A 19755-nucleotide genomic window follows, 5' to 3' on the forward strand; every position below is an offset into this window, starting at 1 on the left:
AGAAAAGAGGTTAGACATAAGTTTGGGAGCAGTAATGAGGAAAGGGAAGAGGAATATTTAAGGTATTCTACGGCGTACGTGTATCTAGTCTCTAGTAGGTGGAATGGTGAAGGTGAAGTGGTTTGGGGGGGGGGGGATCAGGGAGTTCAAAAGTTCCACCATATTTACAGATGTAATAATGAAATGCCACCTTGCACGATTACTACTCGCAACAGTGATCTCGAGCTCATACATACATCACATCCTTGATAAGGACGTTTATAAGGACAATGTGTGTGAGTTTCTGTGTGTGTGTGTTTTATAGAAGAGGCACAGCCAACTAAAATATACAACTAAACTCTCTGCCACCAATTTGTGACAACTAAGAAAGAGTGAACTTGGCCTCAAGCAACATTTTGTCATGGTCCACAAACCTCCTGAAGCCCAAAAGTCCAATTCTAGCCCACAGTCGTTTTTATATCCAATTCACAACTCATTTCAGGCAACGTGTAGAAGAATGGAATTTTTCGAGTGTCAGGATAAAGCGATCCCGTCATCATTGGGGTTCTGCTCCTTCCTACATCGCAAACGGTGTGATCTTGTAATTATATGGATGTACTGCACGTGAGCGGTTATGCAAGTATGTCCCTGCTCACGGAATTCCACTTTTCTCCTTTCCAGGTTCTCTCGCAGATCCGTACTTGGCAACCAGGCAACTTTTTTTTCTTCTTTTTTTTTTGGAAGCAAGACCATCCCATCACTTAGAAATCAATCCATGGAAACGTTTCTGGCTCACTGGTCTTCAACAGCGTGGAGTGGATTACCCTCAATAGTTGAGCTGGATTACCCTCTAAATCCTCGCAGCAATTGCTGGTGAGAGAAAAGGGTTCATGGTGACCATCCCAATGAAGGTGTATTATTTGATAGATATGTATGTACGTACATGTGTGCACACACGCACGCACACACGCACACACACCAACAAAGCTCGGAAAAATTCTGGTTCTGTCAGATGGAAAACTTTAATGCTGGAATATAGCATTTGCTTTTTATTCTGATATGTGAAAGATATTATAATTCCGATGGGTATCTGTGAGGCATCACTTGCATCAAGCAGGTTGTGCAATGCATTCAGGAGACTAAGTGGCTTTTGAGGAAATACCCTACAACAGCCTGGCTAAAGCATGAGTATCCACAACAGCTTGAGTCAAAACAAGATTGTCCAAGTAAACAGTTAACCGTTGTCAAGAACACTCGAGGCAAACAGCGTTTCGCAAGATAGCCCGAAGAGGCTTTGTTTTGCTGGAGCCATTCAGCCGATCATTATCCCAGCTTGCATGTCCTATAAGTTGTTCCTCGGCCTTTACTCTCTGCCTCTGATCCAGTAACCAAGTGGATGATGTGTGTGAGGCTCTCGGCTGCTCTCCACATCGAAATACACAGCTGTCTCACGAGCCCAGTGCGTACGTGAACATTTTGATGGCTTACTTCTTGAGATTTCCTTGACTCCTCTCATTCTGTGCGACCCCCGCAAGTGAGTCCGTGGAACTTGAGCAGCGCAACACCTGCCCGTTCAAACAAAAATTTCCTATTCAGCTGTGCGGAAGAAGAATGAAAGCCGATCACTTCAAACATTTTCTCATGTCGGACGTGAAAATACTTCTGCAATTCTTTCTTACTTGGCGATATCTCTGTTCGTCAAGTTAATGGAATTGTTCAAATAGCAAGATCACTTGGCCCTTAGTTTGGTCGGTGTTCACCTCCAGCTGTTTGGTGATGGATTTTACTTCTGGCAGAACTTGGAATCGGACTAAAGCTACAGTCTGGTGCAATGTGAGCAAATGCTACTGCATCAAAGGGCAAGCCGACCTGTGAAGACGGTGTTCTGCCGGCTGGTCCGTCGAAAATCACGAGGACCGATCGGTGAAAGACAACCTGGGCATCTTTCAGAAACCTGCAGACCTTTGGGTTGTTCTCCCATGGCCACTTCGAGCTTCTGAGTTGCCAAGCATTAGTCAAGTAAATGGATGACTAATGCTTAGATGGACAAGCAAAGTGATGTGAAGAGATAATGGGACGTGCTCACAATACAGAAATAATCTCATGCTGTTACATAAGCTTCCTACATAACGTATTTATTTCATTTCAGAGCATGTATGTAGGAGATGTTAATGACCACGCTGTAATGAAGCAGAGTAAATGTAAGTTTTACCTTTCATCGACTGCAGGACTTCAATTATCTCCGAGCAAATCGACTTATGTCACTCGTAAACACAACATTGCTTAGCCTCGTCAATAGGAAAAGCGCACCGGTTCACACTCAAAGACACTTCGTCCTCTTTCCTCGAGTAAAGTACAAGCATGCTCCCGGAGGAACGATATGCTGTTAAAAACTCCATCGCTCAGTGGATTTTTACACATCTATTAATCTCCTCCGTGCACTTTCAAACTTATTCATGAATTATTTCTCACGTGATGCGTTTAAATCGCGTAAGTAACTAATTATTTTGATTGAGTATCTAAAACTTATCAACTTTCTGGAAGGTTAAGTTGAGCCACTTTCATTTTTTTTTTGTCTCTCTCGCCTTATGTACTACTTCAAGTTTGTTGGTTCAGGATTGATTCCTTCAAACTGCCCTTTCGGTCGAGACAAAGTCGATGTTTAACAAATAAATTAAGTCCAGAAATTTTTACGAAACCGTAGCTTTTTCAGGCAGCAGTGTGTTTGTTTTTCCTTTTCTTCAGTAAATAAAATTGCACAATCCTATTAAAAGGAAGCAGAGAATTTTTCTCGAAAGTTTTATTGTTTCATAATGACCCTTCCAACACAGAAAAAGTTTGAACTTTAAATGAAACTGTCAACGTGGATAGTTTGATGACCATTAAGAACGCTATAGGTACAAAAAGGTACATCCTGCGGTGAACTGAAATTTTTTGAATTCTTGGCTCGACTGACACCAGCTCGAGCCTGTGCTAACCTGATCTCAAACTCAAGGAGCATATTCCGAGGCTTGAGATCTTCCACTTGGCTCCTGTGCATGTCTTCAAGACTTTACAGCAATGATGGCAAACGCAGACAAAGCAGCTGGGACGACGATGGGAATTCAATCCTCGCATCCTAGCTTCTCATCTCTTCGTCCCATTGCGTCCTCTCATCACCAGAGTTCAAAACGCAAAGCGTTTTGGCCTTTTCTGCCTTGCCAAAACTATACGAGCTTTGGCTCGGGGTTTATTTCACAGATGTCTCACGCGACAGAGCTTTACGGCTTCACGGGTGCAGCTGGGGATGCCATCGGCTGGCTTGCGCTAATCACCGTCCACACTGGGGACCGAGAGCGGTCGGCTCGCCGCGCGCCATGGCCCAACCCGCCTCGCATCTCTGCATGCAAGCTGATTTACGGGCTCCAGAGAGCTAAGGGGCTTCGGTGAGATTTACGTGGAGAGAAATTTTGCGTTGGGTCAAGGAGGACTGATCAGACAAAGAGAGAGAACGAGCACTTTGAAAGCATTTCTGAGTCGATCTTCACAAGCCATGGCCACGGTTCTCCATCTTTATGCAGATCGGTCCTCCAACAAGAAACAGAAAGAGGCAAAGAATGAGTTGATGGAACTCCACAAAGCAAACAGGGTAACGTCCTCAGCTTCCACCCTCCTTCTCCACATCTAATGCCTTCAAGATGTTCATGGGCTTGTTATGGGATTCTGTTGGGCCATTAAACGTGGGAATGGACTCAGGAATCTGCTGCTTTTAAAAGGTTCTTATATGCATGAGGCTTTGAAATGCTCCAATTTGTTCAGATCATTCGCCGGCTTGGTGTAGGTGCATTCGCTTCTCCGGACAATTGCAGCACGAAGTTGAAACCCAACTCGACACTCGAGCTAAGGCTTTCAATCGCTCATCTGAATATCTTCAACTCAAATCCCCAGACAAAAACCGTAGAAGCAACGGCTGTTACCCCTTGAGTTTTACCGCTCGTGTACATTGCTATACTCAGTCGAGAGTTGTTGAAATGAAAGAACGTTGATACAAATAAAAAAATAACCCTGCAAAGTTTCCAAATAATTGTTTATATCCCTTAGCCGCATGCATTATGGGAGAAAAAAACATTACCCGAGGGAAAAGGAAGGAGCGCAACCGATAGAGAGGAGGCAAAGGACAATTGAATTCTATCCTTAGGCCTTTGTGATACTTACTGAATTTAAGTTTTAACTTTTAGTGTCAAAGAAGAAAAGAAAAGTTGCTAATTTGCCAAAAGAAAGTCTGGTTTAGAATGTGATATATGTAACACCTTGAGACCTTTGTCTCTTCAAAAGATAACCCCACCCACCCACTGCCTTTGCCCTGAAAAATTGTGTGTGTGTGTGTGTGTGTGTGTGTGTGTGTGTGTGTGTGTGTGTGTGTGTGTGTGTGTGTGTGTGTGTGTCATTTCTGAGCCAGTCTGACTGGTTAAGTCTATTGAAAGACAATGATGGGGTCATCATACACAGCATAATATGTATCCCAGTACATTGCCTACCCTTTGGCACACTTTTGTCGTTTTCGAGCCATCATGATACAGTGACCGCCATGAGCCACATTCGTTGGTTAGGACACTAATTTGGAACTCCATCATGGTGTGAGCACACAGTGGCGTTCTATTAGTGAAAGACGCCGTGAGATCTTCAACATCCACCGACTAATCACCTTTGCAAACGGGTCCTCAACTCAATATCATTCTGAGGAATGTCACACTCATTGATGCAACCAACACCCTTGACTGCGAAACACCAATGCCACAGTATATAATCTGGTCAGGAATCAAACTCAGACTCGACAGCTCAAAGGGAAGTGCGCTACCTCTACAGCATCTTGTCAGACAAAATCAAACAAACAAACAAGAAAAAGAGCAATCAGAGATTGCAGACCCTCGCTAGAACTTCTTTTGTGTGGTGTATTTTGTGTGGTGTTTGTGTACTGGTGTGTTACGGAATTAATAAGAGATATAATTAGAACTTCCACGATATAAATGCTGGCAGTGATGAATGGGTACCAAGATGTCCCGCTTTGATGCAACCCCGCTTTCATCTGACACCTGACCCTGACCAATGACATTTTTCATTATAATTCAATTGAATTCAGAATGGGATTAAAATAAATTCAATTCAAATCAAATGGACGACTAAATAGGAACAGTCCTGCTTTGGAATAATCAGAAGGAACCCAAACAAGAAAAAATAAAAGATGAAGTCATCAGGAGAAACCTGGATAGGATTCACAATTAAACTGCTACTCCTCCATCTTCAAACCCATCCAGGAACAGCCAAGTGAGCATTATTCAAAGGTACTCCCCCCCACCCCCCCAGATCAAAAAATTAAATAATTCTTGATCGGACCATGTGTCCGATGAAGTTGAAATTTAAAACATACATTCCCCATCACTACTCGATCAGAATTGTGAAGTTTCATATCAATTGATTAAGCAGTTCCAGAGAAAACATTCTTTAATATTTTACTTAAATCAAATACAGCTGCCGAACCATGCGACATCAATTATTCCTTAACAACCTCGTACACACATGCCTTGGGGAGCATTTATGTGGTTTCCCCTCAATTTGTCCAGCCATTCTTGAGAAGAAGATTTTTATATGTTTTAGTGTACATCTAATATGGCTGCCAAACAAGATGACCTATGATATCATAAGTGTGAACGTTGTGTTCCTCATGGATAGGGCGTCATATGTGTATAATTTTGCCTCGATCTGTTCAGCCATTTTGGAGATTTTTCAAGGTTTAAAAATTGTTTTTTTTTTTTTTACAATATGGCTGCTGAATCATGTGACCGATTACATCATCAAAAAAAATTCAGTGGACCATTTAATCCCTAGATGGGCCTCAAAAATTTTCATACTGATCGGATGATGTCATAAAAAAAAATCACGCTCATTCCCCATGAGGAGTACTTGCCATGTGCCAAGTTTAAATTTTTTACTTGGTGTGGTTTCAGAGATACAGAGGTCCAAAGTTTTTCCATTTTTCCAACATGGCTGCCACACCACATAAGCCATGACGTCATAATTATCAATAAAACATTCTACACGAGCAGTCGCACCAATGGTGAAAATTGCATCTCAATCCAACAAGCGGTTGCAAAGAAAAACACAAAAGTTCAGTGCAAACAAACAAACAGACATACAAATGAAAAATCACTCGCAGAGTGACACTTGGCAAAAAGTAATGGCACTCGGCCTCCGCCAGGCTGAATGGTTTACACTTTGTATGCCACTGATAGGTCGGATCTGAATCCGGACCTTAACTAAAATTGAATCGGCTCGTTCTTGTCACCCAACCAACTCATCCATCTAGTTTTGTCATAACTCATCCACAACTTTTTGAGATATCATGCGTTACATCGTTTTTGGTCCCATCTATCAATGATGAAGAATCACTGAAAAAATTCTTGCATCCAGATCTTCACCAAAATCGAATCAATTAGTCCTTGTCACACACCCAACATGTCCACCAAGTTTCATCCGAATCTGTCCTCAACATTTTGAGATGTCATGCAATATCGTTTTTTTTTTGCCCCATCTCTCTCTCAATGGTGAAGAATCATTTAAAAATCAAATAATTATCGTATCTGGATCCAGATTCTGATCTTCACCAAAATCGAATCAATAAGTCATTTTAGACACCCAACCTGTCAACCAAGTTTAATCCAAATCTGTCCACAACTTTTTGAGATAACATGCAATATCATTTTAAGCCCCATCTCTCAACGGTGAAGAATCATTTAAAAATCAAATAATTCTCAGATGCACATCTGGATTCGGATCTTCACCAAAACTAAGCATTGCTGTCCTTTGCCAGTCACCTAAACACAAAACATTTCAGAAAGATTGCTTGAAAACTGGCCAAAAATCGTGTGACAAACAAACAAAGAAACAGACAGACAAGCCGGTAGGCGGACATGGGTAGTCGACTACCCAATAGAACCTGACGCGATGAAACTGGTGAGATGGGGAATGACCTGAGGATTAAGAACAATAAAATTCATGATTCTAGCTTCAAGGGTTAATGCTGCAGATTGTTTTTTCTTTAAAATACCCCCACATTTAGAGGTTTTTCGGCCGTTGCTAGGCAACGGAGGGGTCCATAGCAACGGTTCTTTCTCACACATAACTCGGACATACCATGAACCTACCATACCAGTTTCATGTATATCTGACTCATAGTCTCTGAGATATAACGAACTTCATTTTTTTTTATTGTTTTCTACCAGGGTTCATTCAAAGTCTATCTTCTCCGACAGTTTTCATAGGATCCGGCTGGAAATTTTTGACAATATGGCTGAATGCCCACAGTCGCTCGTGGCCCGATTTTTGATTTTTGAAAAAATAATTTTTTCATGATTTTTCAAGAATTTCAAAGTCCCGTTGCTGGGCAACGGTTGTGTCCATAGCAACGGTTCTCATTTGCACACAACTAGGTCATGGTATGAACCTACCCACCAAGTTTCATCGAAATCACCATTGTATTAACGGAGCACTGGACCGAACAGACAGACAGACAGACAGACAGACAAACATCTCGACGGAAAAACTGATAATAAGGGGAGAACAAATTTCAAAATATATATATATTTTTTTTTCGACTAGATCGACTACCCAACAAACATTACAGTCCAACGTAGTTGGAATTTTTTTTCGCCAAGTAACAGACAAACGGACTCAAATGCAATACCCTCTCCTTGGGTGAGGGTAATAAGTTTTATGCCATCGCCGTCAATGAACTAAACTGGTTCATTAAGAAAGGGATTTAATGAATAATGCCAATAGATGGAAGAAACTCGTGAAGGAAACACTCACCTTGCTGATACCACCCAGAAGCGCTTCTCTGAGAGCAGGTTTCTTGGCACTGCACAGACAGACCCAATCAGTCACAACCAACGAACATTAAACAAACCTTATACACCCAGAACACACTTAACACATCTTTAACTGACACAGCAAATGATTGTAACAATTTCAATAAATGATAACGATCTCGACTCTAATTCAAAGAGCGAGCATTTATATAAGACAGACAATATGTTTGTTGCACTGAAATCATTAATGCAGAGGCGTGTGTCTAGGAGGCGTATCACAATGTATGGAGCTTTTCTTAGACATCATTTGGCAAGTACATACAAACATTCCTTGTGTTTTAAGGTCCGGTATTATAGAGAGGGAAATCATACAGCACGAATCATATCGAGCAAATTCGTGTCAGTGTGCAGGGTTTATGAAGTCCCACCCCTGTTAGCACACCTGGGTGTGATCATTGTGCAAAGCATGATATCTCAGAGGGATTATCTATTTATTACGTTTGTCAATGTGAGAGGAGATATTGGCCCTTCTGCCTTCCTTCCGCAGTATATACGTGACAGTCTGTATGCACATTCCCCTCCAACAACACACACACACACACACACACACACGCACGCACGCACGCAAGCACACCACCACCATTTACACTGTGCAGAGGTAACAAATAAAAAGCTTGGTATTTCAACAAAATGCACTGACATTAAATTGTGACATTCGTTATACACTAAACCCTCGAAGATCGCGGGTTTTTGCTTATTGCAGGCAACCTCTTGTGTTACAATTTTGTTATCGCGGTGTTGTATTTAATTTCGGCCAATCACGGTTTTTGAGCTGAGATTAGTCATTGTTTGTATTCCACGTATACAATTACCTCCCATTACGAGCATTTTGTTATTTCTTGCGAACCATTAATTGCAGTAAACCAGACCAGCCAATGGGAACAAAGCTACATCTTAAAATGAATCGTTATCGAACAGAAATGACATGCGGAGATCCTGTAATACTAGATGTACTATATCTAGTAGACACATGACAGTTAATTATGGTGCCCCAAACGTTAAACAATGGACAAAATTATTCGTGCCAAAAGGCAGCGAAAGGTTATGACATTGTGCGAAGTAATGGAGTTGTCAGATACTTCAGCAAGAAGTGAAAGTGTGGCATCTGTGGGTCGTCATTACCGGATCAATGAATCAACTGTGTAAACGTGAGTTAAATATCCAAGCAAAGTTTCCTGCGAGCAAAGCGCAAAAGGCTCATTCCAGTCCCGTGACCTGACCCTCATATTGAAAGGATGGAAAAAGCACTTAATGTTTGGATCAAGGACCAAACCGAAAAATATGTCTTTGACTGGATCAGTCAATGGCAGAAATAATTGTGAATTTACTCGGACTTTGAGTGGACCGGTGAAATGGGAGATATCTTGGATTTACTCGGAATTTGAGTGGACCGGTGAAATGGGAGATATCGTTGTGGATTTACTCGGACTTTGAGTGGACCGGTGCACTGGAGAAATCAATGCAGATTTACCAATGTTTCCACAAGGCACCTGGGACAGAAGGCTCCAGTTTAACCAACGATAATGGAACTAATCGAGGTGAAGGGATTTATAATGGAGCCGGTTTTTAACGCTGAAGGGAAGGGATTATTTTAGAAAAGGATGCCATCTCATACCTTCTTGTCCAAGAAGGGAAGATATTCTTTGGATCAAGGTGGCTCAGGATCGTTTTACCCTTCTACTATGTGGCAATGCAGCAGGGGCTTCGTTGTGCTCCTGATCATCCAACAGCCATCGCAAGTTCTACATCCACGTCTTTCTAACCTCTACCCTCCCCCTATAACAGCATCACCATACACGCGAGCTAAGTCTTGTGTTTTTCTATATACAGCAGAGAACAGTAAGAATGCGTAAGTAATATGTTTACTCTCACCCAACTTGCTGTTTTGGAATAAATTTAAAAATTAAAACTCTTGTGTGTTGGTATATTTTATGCTGTATTTATTGTATTTATATGTCTATTTCAATGTTAACATGCATAATATATATTTACATGTATATATCAATAGTAATGTGTATATTTGTGATCTGCCGTCGATTGTCCTTGAAATTTTTTTTTGAAGTTCAGGAACTTCACCTCACCCCTCCCCCCCTCTCCCATTGGCCCTTGGTTTCCATGATTATGGTTTTAACTGTTGCGGCATTTTCCTGGAAATATGTATATACTAGCGATACCCATGCACATGCACAGGAGAGCAGTACTTCGTAGCTGGTAGCAGACGACAGACCGTACACGGGGAATGACAAAAATACGCATTGTGCAAAATGCAAGTGGTACTATGGAACGCCAAGACTTCCCAAACATTGTCGGCATGTCCGCGAAGTGCCACAGCAATTTCATAGGGATCGTGTGACGGCGAGCCAAGTTTTTAGTGTGCAAGCTTGGTATTACAATCGAGATATTCCCATGCTCTTCTAGCCGAAGAAGCTGCATAAAGCAACCATGAAAGGCTACAAAGGTAAGCCCTTTGCTGTTTCAAAGCCTTTGCAGAGTTCCTCCACAGCTGTAAAGACGTTCAGGACATGGTATATGCTTGGTAGCCTCATTCCTATACATTTCTGTCTGTGCTGTCGCTAATGATTCACAAACAAGCAATATGAAACCGGTATGGCAGCTGAGGGTGAGTGTAGCATTGGCATTCTCATGTAGAGTATGTACTATTTGTGAACGTCTTTAGATAGAGTATATATATATATATATAAAAGCTCCGACATTCGTGGATTCTATTTTCGTGGACTCCACTTATTTGTGGTTTATAAAATGTAACTTGCTTCTACATTCGTGCTTCACATTTTTTTTGTTACACTTCAGGACTGGTCTCCTATATCTACAGCCACTGATATTAATTCAGCCTGGGAATTTTTCCACAGAAACCTGCTCCGTCTTATGCACAGAGTCATCCCACCTAGTCTTCAATTATCTTATCCATTCTCCCGCTCTTGGTACTCTGAATCATGGGGTGAGGCTGTTGCTTTAAAACAACTTGCATTCTCCTCCCGGAAGGCAAATCCGACTGAAGGTAACCTCAGACCATTTCACAAAGCCCGCAACAAGTGTGTGTCTACCCTCAGGAGAGCCAGAAAACAACATCTGTCCAATCTCAAGAATGAGCTTTCAAACTTGTCTCCCTCCTCTAAAACATGGAGGTATGTTGTCAAGTCGGTCTCTGCTGTATGCTTCCTTTCCATCGCTTCCCTCACTTCAAAAGGCACCACAGCCAACTCTGCTGATGAGAAGGCTGAATGCTTTTCAATTCTGTGTTTGATTCCAAATCTTCTCTGTCTCACACTCATACACACACACACACACACACACACACACACACACACACACACACACACACACACACACACACACACACACACACACACACACACACACACACACACACACACACGCACACACACACACACACAACCCATCCTTCCCAGTCATACCCAGCTCCTCCTGAATTCTGTCTTTTGCACCTGAAAAGTTTCTGGCAACTCTCGACTCTAGCTCTGCAACTGGGCCTTAAGGCATCAGCAAATGTGTTGTAAAAACCTGCTCTGCTGCTCCTGCACTTCCTTTTTCTGTTTCCATGCTTTTCACCCTGGCATTTACCACGGGTCATCTTCCATCTGCTTTGAAATCAGCCAACATCGCAGAATTAAATTTTTTAAAAGGTGAAAAAACAGATCCCCTTAACTACAGACCAATTAACTTACTTCCAATCATCAGCCAGGCCATGGAATCCATCATCGCAGTTGACATAAAATCATTCCTTTTCTCCAACAGCCTCATCTCAGATCATTAAATCAGATTCAGACCAGATCACTCTACCTTAGACATGCTGATTATACTCTCCCAACAATGGATGGAAGCCGTCAGTGCCAGACATGAGATCAAGGCCATCTCTCTGGACCTAAGTCGGGCTTTTGATACAGTCTATCATCTTGTCTTGCTATCCAAACTGTCTCCTTATGTAATCCAAGGCCAACTCACTCTTGGATTCCTGACTCCCCCCCCCCCCCCTCTCATAGCTAACGTGTGGCTCTCAAAGGAACCCTTTCATCTCCTCTCCCTGTCAAGGCTGGGGTACCACAAGGCAGTGTTATAGGCCCCGTCTTATTCCTAGTCTTCATCAACAATCTCACTGACTCTCTGGAAAATCCCATTTATCTCTTTGTTGATGACTCCACTCTCTGCCGTGACATTTCTCCTCCTTCTGACAGACAGACAACAGCCTCTTCCCTTTCCTCAGACTTTGACAAAATCACAAACTGGTGAAACACTTGGAATACGTCTTTCAATCCTGAGAAATCAATAATGAATGGAACCAAACACAGGCAAATCCTTGAGGAGAACCTGCTTTAGAGTGCAAAAGACCTCACACTGCGGTGAGGATTTACGCTCCAACAGGACAATGACCCCAAGTACACAGTCAAAGAAACACTGTAATGGCTGCAGAACAAGAACGTGAAAGTCCTTGAGTGGCACAGCCAAAGCCCAGACCTGAATCCCAATGAGAATCTGTGGAAAGACCTGAAGATTGCTGTTCACCGACGCTCCCCATCCAACTTGACAGAGCTTGAGCAAAGCTGGAAGGAAGAATGGGAGAAAATCCCCAAATCCAGATGTGCAAAGCTGATAGACATACCAAAGAAGACTCGAAGCTGTAATCGCTGCCAAAGGCGCTTCAACAAAGTATGACTCAGGAGGTTGAATACTTATTGACACAAGACATTTCAGGTTTTCATTTTTAATTAATTTGAAAAAATTCTAAAAACATGTTCATTTTGTCATGATGGGGTATTTTGTGTGGAATGTTAACAATTATTTTTTTAAATTTAAGCAATTTTATCTCTCTCTCTCTCTCTCTCTCTCTCTCTCTCTCTCTCTCTCTCTCTCTCTCTCTCTCTCTCTCTCTCTCTCTCTCTCTCTCTCTCTCTCTCTCTCTCTCTCCCTCTCTCCCTCTCTCTCTCTCTCCCTCTCTCCTCTCTCCCTCTCTCCCTCTCTCCCTCTCTCCCTCTCTCCCTCTCTCCCTCTCTCCCTCTCTCCCTCTCTCCCTCTCCTTCTCTCTTTACATGTGTTCTATGAGAAACACAAGTCTAAACTCTAACACTCATCTCCACTCCATTATTTCATCATCATCATCATCATCTTCTCTCACCTGTGTAACAATCTTCATTAGTCCGTTGCTTCGAGGTCTTCCCCAAGGGATTACAGGTCTGCTGCTGACCACCACCTCATGGTCATTCCCATTTCCAAGAATGAGCTTTGCTACACCCAGTGAGACCCTGATCCCATCTTTCTCCTTGCGTTCTTCTTGTACATTTGATGGTGTTCCCTGTTTTCCCCATTTGCCCCATTTTGTCTGTTGGTCCTTTGCCCCTTGTTGTTCTGCTCTTCCACAAGCATCGATTCATCCACATTTCCAAAATAATGACAGGGGAAGAGGGTTGGGGGGGGGGGGTGAATGGTGAAAGGATTTTTGAATGGGTGAAGGTTTATTTACAATCCAATCATGCAAAATGTAATGAAAGTTTTGTTTCTCCAAAAAAATATGGGTTTTGAAACATGTTACACACTTATTTGTATTTCGAAAGTTCAATAGCTAGTTATCGGAAGGATACAGATAATAAATTACATTACAGGATCAGAATTTTACATTAAAAAAGAAAATATAGTTTTCAAGCAGAGCTGTTTTTAATTCTCCCTTTTTTCAAAACTTTACATTTTACATTTTACATTTTACATTTTTACATAATTTTACAATTATATAGCAATATAATTAAAGAAAAATCCTTAACCAAACTGCTCACTTGTTTTCACGTTCCCGCCTTCCTCCGAATGAAGAGTGAAGAACATAAGAGTTGTGTGAATGTTTGCAATAGAAAAATGGAAATTATCTGATAATCCTCTTCATGTTATAACCTTCACTTGTTCTGATACATTTAACTAAACACAAATACAAGCTGAATAGCGACAGGTGAATTGATCAATATTACCAACTTTGAGGGCATTTTATTACACACACACACACACACACACACACACACACACACACACACACACACACACACACACACACACACACACACACACACACACACACACACAACTTTTTGAAGAGCAAAGATGACAGTTTGGGCTTTGGTGAAATGAAAGTGTGAATTTAGTGAGGTTGTTACATTCTGTCGACGTCTATTACTGCAAAGAATCAGCGGCTACAAGGACGAAGGGTCTACCTGTTCATTACTATGCACGGAAGAGTAGCAGGGAGTGCATTGGGGAAAATGAGGAAATATAATTTGAGAAAAGAAGGTTAGAGATGGTGATGGGTGAGAGAAAGGATGGAAATCAAGTGTGGAAGGAATGTACATAGAGGGTGAGGAGATTTGGGAGGAGAAAGGAGGTAAAGGGTGGAAAGCAAGGGGAATGTATGTAGAACAGGAAAAGTAGTGAAATATTTCACCAAATACTGTATGTGATGAAATTGGGGTGAAAATGGGGAAGGGAGAGAGAGGTCATCAGCCATGTTACTCGGGCAATAAATATGTACCCCGATGTCAAGAATCTGAGCATCTGAAATTGTGTTGGTAATCAGGAAACATATATATATATATATATATATATATATATATATATATATATATATATATATATATATATATATATATATATATATATATATATATATATATATATTCAAATGTGTATAAATCTCAGCCCAGCTATGAACTGTCATCCCACTGTTGCACAGGTAGAGTGATTCATCAATGTATGTGCCATCCCTTGGATGGACGTTAAATGGGATTCCCGTCTGCCGGAATTAGTTGGTGGACGCTAAAGATCCCACGGTGTCCTTCATGAAGAGTAGGGAGCTACTGCCAGCACCGAAAACAAATTGCAATTCCTACCCTTACTACTGCTGGGAAAGCAATTGCAAACCACCCAGTATAACCTTATCACACCACAAACATTCGCCCCTCCAAACCACCCACCCCCTCCCCGCCACATAAGGAAATTCTCTGTATGTTTGAGTGTGTAGGACTGAAAATCAGAGAAAAACTCGAGTTCATCGAACACCTTACCCAGCTCAGTCTTGAGAAACGAGGAAACGGACAGGATCTGCGAGCTGGCACATTTGATTAGTCACAATGACGTAAAATTCAGCAATATTTTGTCGAAGTACTGCTAAACGAACGGGTTTTGAAAGTGCCAAAATGGCAATTTTGTGCTACACAGTGTTCAAGTATATAATTTAATTGAAATAAAATAAAGATTTTTAAGATTGGAGAAAAATTTTTTTCAGAAGTTTACCACCATTGATGCAACATCTTGTACACCACCATATTTAACAAGTTACACTCATTCGTCGTGCCTGTTGTTTGTGTCCTTTATGACGTCATTAAAACAGTAAGTTTCCTGCTTGGAATGATTTTCAATATTATTTGACTGCCGGAAAGGCAGACAGTAAAAAAAATTTATCTCACTCCTCTCTGCACATGCGCGATCGGGACGAATTCAGAGCCAAAGTACTGTACGACTAAACTACAGGTTCCTTTTCCAATTCATGCACAGATTCATGTTCAAAATATAACATTCACTTGAAATCAAGTTGTTCCTCGATAATAAACTGACGTTTGTGGACGAACGGACAGACAAACAGACAAACAGACAAAGTGAACCAATTGCTTTACCCCCATTTTCGCTTTGTATGTGCGGGATAGCAATGGCTAGGCCAATTTCCATCAAATGTTGCAAATGTACTGGGGGTACCAAGGGTCAGGTCAGTTGCAGAAGCCCAAAGATCCCCCCCCCAACCCCCAACAAGGAAATTCTCTGTATGTTTATGTGCGCACGTCTGAAAATTATCAGGGGAAAAAAAAACAGTGAGGCCAATCTCCACTAAATTCTGCAAACGTGCTGGGGGTACCCAAGGAAAGGTCATGGGCACACAACACCCCCCCCCAACCCCCCGCAATAAATTATCTGTATCTATGCGCATCTACGTCCGATTATCATGGGGAAACAACAACAACATGAGACAGGAGAAACTGACATCAAAGAAGGAAACAAGAAGGGCACTCGGTGGAGTGCCTCAGCCCTGTAATACCTCATCCATGAGAACATATCTGGCCCAATATATCTTTGAAATATGATGCTATATACCGTTTTTGAGTCCTATCTCTCAACGGTGAAGAATCACTTAAAAAATTATCAGATCCGGATCCAGATCTTCACCAGAATTGAATCATTTCCTCCTTGTCACACCCCAACGTGTCCACCAAGTTTCGTCCAAATCCGTCCACAATTTTTTTTAGATATCGTGCTATAAATCATTTTTGGCCCGATCTCTCAATGGTGAAGAATCACTTTTAAAATTCCAGTCGTCAGATCCGGATCCGGATCTTCACCGAAACCTAATCAGTTCGTCCGTGTCACACACCAAATCTGTCCACAAAATTTCATCCGGATCCGTCCACAACTTTTTGAGATATTCTGTACACAGACAAACAGAGAGAAAGGGGTGAAAACATAACCTCCTTCACCTTCGGTGGTGGAGGTAATGGGTCCATTGACCCAGTAATTGCTGTGCTTCACTCCCGGGTTAATTTTTGCTGCAGCTTTAAACATCAACCTTCATGATTGTTCACAAAAATCTGAACAACCCCATCTTGTGATTGGAGGACCCAACAAATATACATATTTACGAAAAATGAAGACCCACCTGCATCGCTCTCCTGTAAATGGAGAGAATAACCAATTAGCTCTCACCTAATCAATTAACCCAGGTGGCTAGGATTATATAAATAAATTCACTCATCCCATGCTCTTCCAGCTGAAGAAGCTGCAGAAAGCAACCATGAAAGGCTACCAAGCTAAGCCCTTTGCTGTTTCAAAGTGAACCCTTCCCAGAGTTTCTCCACAGCTGTAAAGACGTTCACAAGTACACACATGAAAATCACAGTGCTACACACACACACACACACACACACACACACACACACACACACACACACACACACACACACACACACACACACACACACACACACACACACACACACACACACACTCAGCTGCTAGACAGGTTTCATCCCTTGTTGGTGAATCATCAGCAACAGCACAGACAGAAATGCATTCCAAAATGCATAGCATTGGGATTCTCATGTGTGTACTATTTTGTGAACAACTTTACAGCTGTGGAGGAACTCTGGGAAGGGCTTGAAATAGCAAGGGGCTTACCTTGGGTATTGTTTCATGGTTGCTTTACACAGCTTCTTCGGCTGGAAGAGCATGGGAGGAGTCTATATTTATATAATCCTCGCCTCCTGGGTTTAAATTATGAGGTGAGAGCTAATTGGTTATTCCCTCCATTCACAGGTGAGAGATGTGCGTAGGTCTTTGTTCATCAATTAAATGTTGATTGCTTTGACGTTTACACGTGGTACATGCTTGGGAGCCTCATTTGTATGAATTTTTGCCTGCGCTGTTGCTGATGATTTTCCAACAAGTGATGAAACCGGTCCAGCAGCTGATGGGGTGTGGAGCATTGGGATTCTCATGTGTGTACGATTTGTGAACGTTTATACAGCTGTGGAGGAACTCTGGGAAGGGTTTCAAACAGCAAAGGCCTACCTTGCGTAGCCTTTCATGGTTGCTTTATGCAGCTTCTCTGACTGGAAGAGAATGGGAGGAGTCAAAATATATATATATATATATATTAATAGATGTAAATATGATATATTCCAAGTATTTGACCAGCTTTTGCTTTTGTCAAGGCCTGAAGGGAGGGAGGAGGCTGCAGTCAGCTGTCTATCTGAAGGGTGAGCGTTTTCACGCCAGAGGGTAGAGTCGTCTATCAGCGACTGGATAAAGACAATTTTCCAGAGTCAAATAGATCGTTGATGAAGATTAGGAATAGGACTGTGCCGAGAACATTGCTTTGGGCGAATCCAGGATTCAGAACAAGAAGAGGGAGAGGAGATGAAATGATTCCGTTCAGAGCCACATAATGGGTACACGAGTGGAAGAAGTCAGTAAGCCATGTGTGGAGTTGACCTTGGATGCCATAGGCAGAGAGTTTGGACAGCAAGGTGGGATGCCAGACCATTGAAAGCTCGTGTTATGTCTGGAGAAATAGCCCTAACCTCATGCCTGACATTGAGGGCTTCCATCAATTGTTGGGTGAGTAGGAGCGGCATGTCCAAAGCAGAGTGACTTGGTCTGAATCCAAATTGGTGACCTGAGATGAGGCCGTTGGAGAAAAGGAATGATTTTATATCAACTGCGATGATGGATTCCTTGACCTTGCTGATGATTGGAAGTAAGTTAATTGGTCTGTGGTTAAGGGGATCCATTTTTGCACTTTTTATATAATGCAGTGATGTTGGCTGATGATCTCATGAAAATGATAGCAGAGCAGCAGAAAGAGGATGTGCAAGAGCACAGAGCAGGTTTCTTTGGACACATGAGCTGATGCCATCCAGCCCAGTTGCAGAATCAGAGTCGAGGGTTTCCAGAAACTTCTCTACCTTCTGAGGTGCAAAAGACACAGAGTCCAGGAGCAGTTGGGTGTGACTGGGTGGGGTGGCAGAGAAAGTGAGGGGTTGGGGGACACAACATTTGGAAGCAAACACAGAATTGATGCATTTGGCCTTTCCACGGATGGAGTTGGCTGTGGTGCTATTTGAAGAGAGGGTAAGGATGGAGGGGGAGCATACTCCGGAGACAGACTTAACAAGGCACCACCAGGTTTTTAGAGGAGGGACACAAGTTTGAAGGTTCAATCTTGAGGTTGGACGGATGTTGTTTTCTGGCTCTCCTGAGAGTGGACACACTTTGTGGGCTTTGTGTAATGAGCTGAGATTACCCACGGTCAGGATCACTTTCCAGGAAGAGAAGGCATCTTGTGTCAGAGTAACTGCCTCACCACAGGATTCTGTTTCATGTGTGGGATGAACGGAAGGACAAGTGAAGATGAGATGGGATGGATCTGTGCAGAAGAGAGCAGGTTTCTGTGGAAGAATTCTGAGACTGAGTTAATATCAGGGGCAGTAGATATGGGAGATCAGTCCTAAAGAGAGATAGCTGCTTCCAGTTCCTGCCAATCTGCGTGAGTGAACTGCCAGACTTGTTGGCGCTGAGGTCGCTCTCTGAGAATGCCAGAGAGATAGATGTTGACTCTCCCGAGTATATAATCAGATGATCCAATCATCCATCCAAGAGCGGAAATCAATCAAGAGGGAATCCAAGAGCGGAAAAGCAGGACAGTCTTCCAAACACAGATTAAGTCAGTCCCATGGAGTCAGAGAAGTCATTTGCTGAAGTGCTATGGCTGGTGAGAGAGGCACCAACATGTAGCCAATCTGCATGATGCCAATTAAAATCACCACATGAGGAAGACAGAGTTGGGATGAGTGGTTCAAAGTTGGTCCATGTTGTCTGAGAGAGATGTATATGGAGCCGTTACTGTTTGGAGGATGTCATAACAAAGACAAACAAGAGGTGGGAGCAGGGGGAAGTCACAGCCTGAAAGGTACTCCTGGGAGTTGGGTGGTGTAAGATCTGTACAAGGGCAGTGAGAAATTGATTTATTGATGTAAAGTCCAAATCTGCCACCAGAGTGTGGGGGTTTGGACCCATCAAATTGGAGGAAACAATAGCCGGGGAGAGACACTGAGTCAGAGAGGTCCTGTGGGAGGAAGGAAGGATTCTGTTAAACAGAAGATGGTTGTTTTTATTGGCAGCGACCTGGATTGAGAGCTCTGTTAGGTTGGAGAGGAGACCTCAGAGGTTTGAGATTCACACAGTTAGTTTCAGGAGAGGAGGCATTGGGATGATGGATGAGGGGGGGGAGGCATTGCAGAGGGGGTGGGGATAG

At 42.4% G+C, this 19755-nt stretch overlaps 1 protein-coding gene across 9 annotated transcripts in view; it reads right to left on the reverse strand.

The window, feature by feature from the left end:
- LOC147024922 (E3 ubiquitin-protein ligase Rnf220-like) overlaps window positions 1–19755 on the reverse strand; it is a 278387-nt gene that overhangs the window by 75764 nt on the left and 182868 nt on the right. For all 9 annotated transcript variants that reach the window (XM_085885323.1, XM_085885324.1, XM_085885322.1 and 6 more), the window contains exon 4: window positions 7825–7873. In XM_085885323.1, coding sequence (XP_085741449.1) covers window positions 7825–7873 — 49 coding nt within the window. The remainder of the gene's footprint in view (window positions 1–7824; window positions 7874–19755) is intronic.

Source organism: Eptatretus burgeri, chromosome 6 (genome assembly GCF_056783735.1).
Source record: "Eptatretus burgeri isolate ZD-2024b chromosome 6, Ebu_testis_v1, whole genome shotgun sequence".
Lineage (NCBI taxonomy): Eukaryota > Metazoa > Chordata > Myxini > Myxiniformes > Myxinidae > Eptatretus > Eptatretus burgeri.